Genomic DNA, 1,790 nt, shown 5'->3' on the forward strand with positions numbered 1-1,790 from the left:
CGACAGTTAACCAATGACGGGTAAGATTCTCCAGAAGGGAGGACAACCTAAGACAGGTGCTGTCGGGCTTGATTGTAGAATTACTACCAAAAGGGCATTAAGTTCAATACCTAATTGGGGGTGATCACAAGTAAGAAAAATATGGTTTTGGTTGACTTTATAGGTTTAATATGGACTCTCAGTCAATCATCTCATAAACATTAAATTTGGAGAGAGATTTCCAATGTTTGATCATTTAAAACTGTTGAATTTCTTTATCTGTAGTGATAAAAATTCATGCACCCTTTGTTAATTCTCTGAGACTTTCGAATATGCTTTTCGCTCTGAGAATTAACCTTTAAGGGGAATACATGAAATTGAAGGTGTTGAATATCCCTTCTGTTTATTCTACAAGACTTTCGAATACTTTTCGATTAGTAGAATTAATTCCCAAAAGGGGATTGGAGGTGGTAATAGAAGAATTAATCACAAAAAATATGGTTTTGTTGACTTTATAGGTTAACATGGACACTCACTCAATCATCTTAGAAACATTTAATTTGGAGTTCCAATGTTTGATCATTTTGAATTGTTGAATTTCTTTTTCAGTTTGTTCCCATGATTCCCTTCTACAGAAAGAATAATTGATAGAAAAACACATTCAATAGCCCTTATTCCATCAAAATAGCTTTCTTGTTTCAACATATATATTAAACCAGTCCACGCCTTATGTTTACAAAAATTAATTGTGGTCTGAAATATAAAAAAATTCCAAAGAAGAGTTACCTCGCTTTAATAAAGGGAAGGAAGTGTTGATAAAAAAACCAGACCACATCTATCCAATAATTTTAAAACCATTGACTTTTTTTATTTCGCATTTCTCTTATATGTTGTAATTCTTTCAACTGCATCGATTATATTTACTCCTGAGGAAATGAGGGATTTGTTGTTTGAGACAAAGTTGGCCACTTTCGGGATGAGAGATTATAGCGCAGAGAAGAAACCGTCTCCTTCGAATTTTTTTTGTTCCTGTTTTAAAATTAAAGACATCTTATTTTTTTTAATGCGGTTATTTTATACTGTATTATTATAGTGAATCTTGTGTGTGGTTGGGTAATTTATATGGAGTCTGTTATAATACATTTTTAGCAGTTTGGAGGAGTCTGTTATAATACATTTTATAAGTTTGGGGGAGTCTGTTATAATACATTTTAACAGTTTGGGGAGTCTGTTATAATACATTTTTAGCAGTTTGGGGAGTCTATTATAATACATTTTAACAGTTGTGTCTTTCGGATATGACGCATTGAAAAAGCTGCGCATGCGCAGAAGTGAAATGCGTCATATCCGAAAAGACATATACCTGCCATCTCAAAACCGGATCAAACTGGATGCGCAATATCTGAAAAGACATATACTACTATTGACGTCGTATACTCAATTGTTTATTTATTTAAAACGCGATACATTTTATGTGGGAAATTCATAGAAGCCGATTTCGCTGCCTGAAAATAAAAAAATTCAAATTAAGCAAATATATTTTATACATACATCACTTCATCAGGATTCGCTCGCTTCATTGAAAACTACAAATACCGGAATAAAGAATAATTCCTTGATTTGGTAATCTGATTATCCGACGGAAAGTTTGGCAAAACTTTAATGATCGGCTATTTTGGTATTAGCGGGATCCGACATTTGACAGAGACCCTTAACGAAGTGAAAAGTTCACATTAATTTCTAACAATTGTTCGAGAATTTAGTATGGTGTAGAATATCTGCTACCTGAAGGGTTAGAGGCTGATTCATTT

At 33.1% G+C, this 1,790-nt stretch overlaps 1 protein-coding gene across 1 annotated transcript in view; it reads right to left on the reverse strand.

Annotated features, from left to right (window-relative positions):
* Positions 1–1,449: 1,449 nt before the first annotated feature.
* Positions 1,450–1,790, reverse strand: part of LOTGIDRAFT_174460 (hypothetical protein) — a gene marked incomplete at both ends in the record, with an annotated part of 11,967 nt that continues 11,626 nt past the window's right edge. The window contains one exon of the mRNA XM_009053045.1: positions 1,450–1,484. Within this exon, the coding sequence (XP_009051293.1) occupies positions 1,450–1,484 (35 nt within the window). The remainder of the gene's footprint in view (positions 1,485–1,790) is intronic.

This window comes from Lottia gigantea (assembly GCF_000327385.1).
Source record: "Lottia gigantea unplaced genomic scaffold LOTGIsca_197, whole genome shotgun sequence".
NCBI classification, from domain to species: Eukaryota; Metazoa; Mollusca; class Gastropoda; family Lottiidae; genus Lottia; species Lottia gigantea.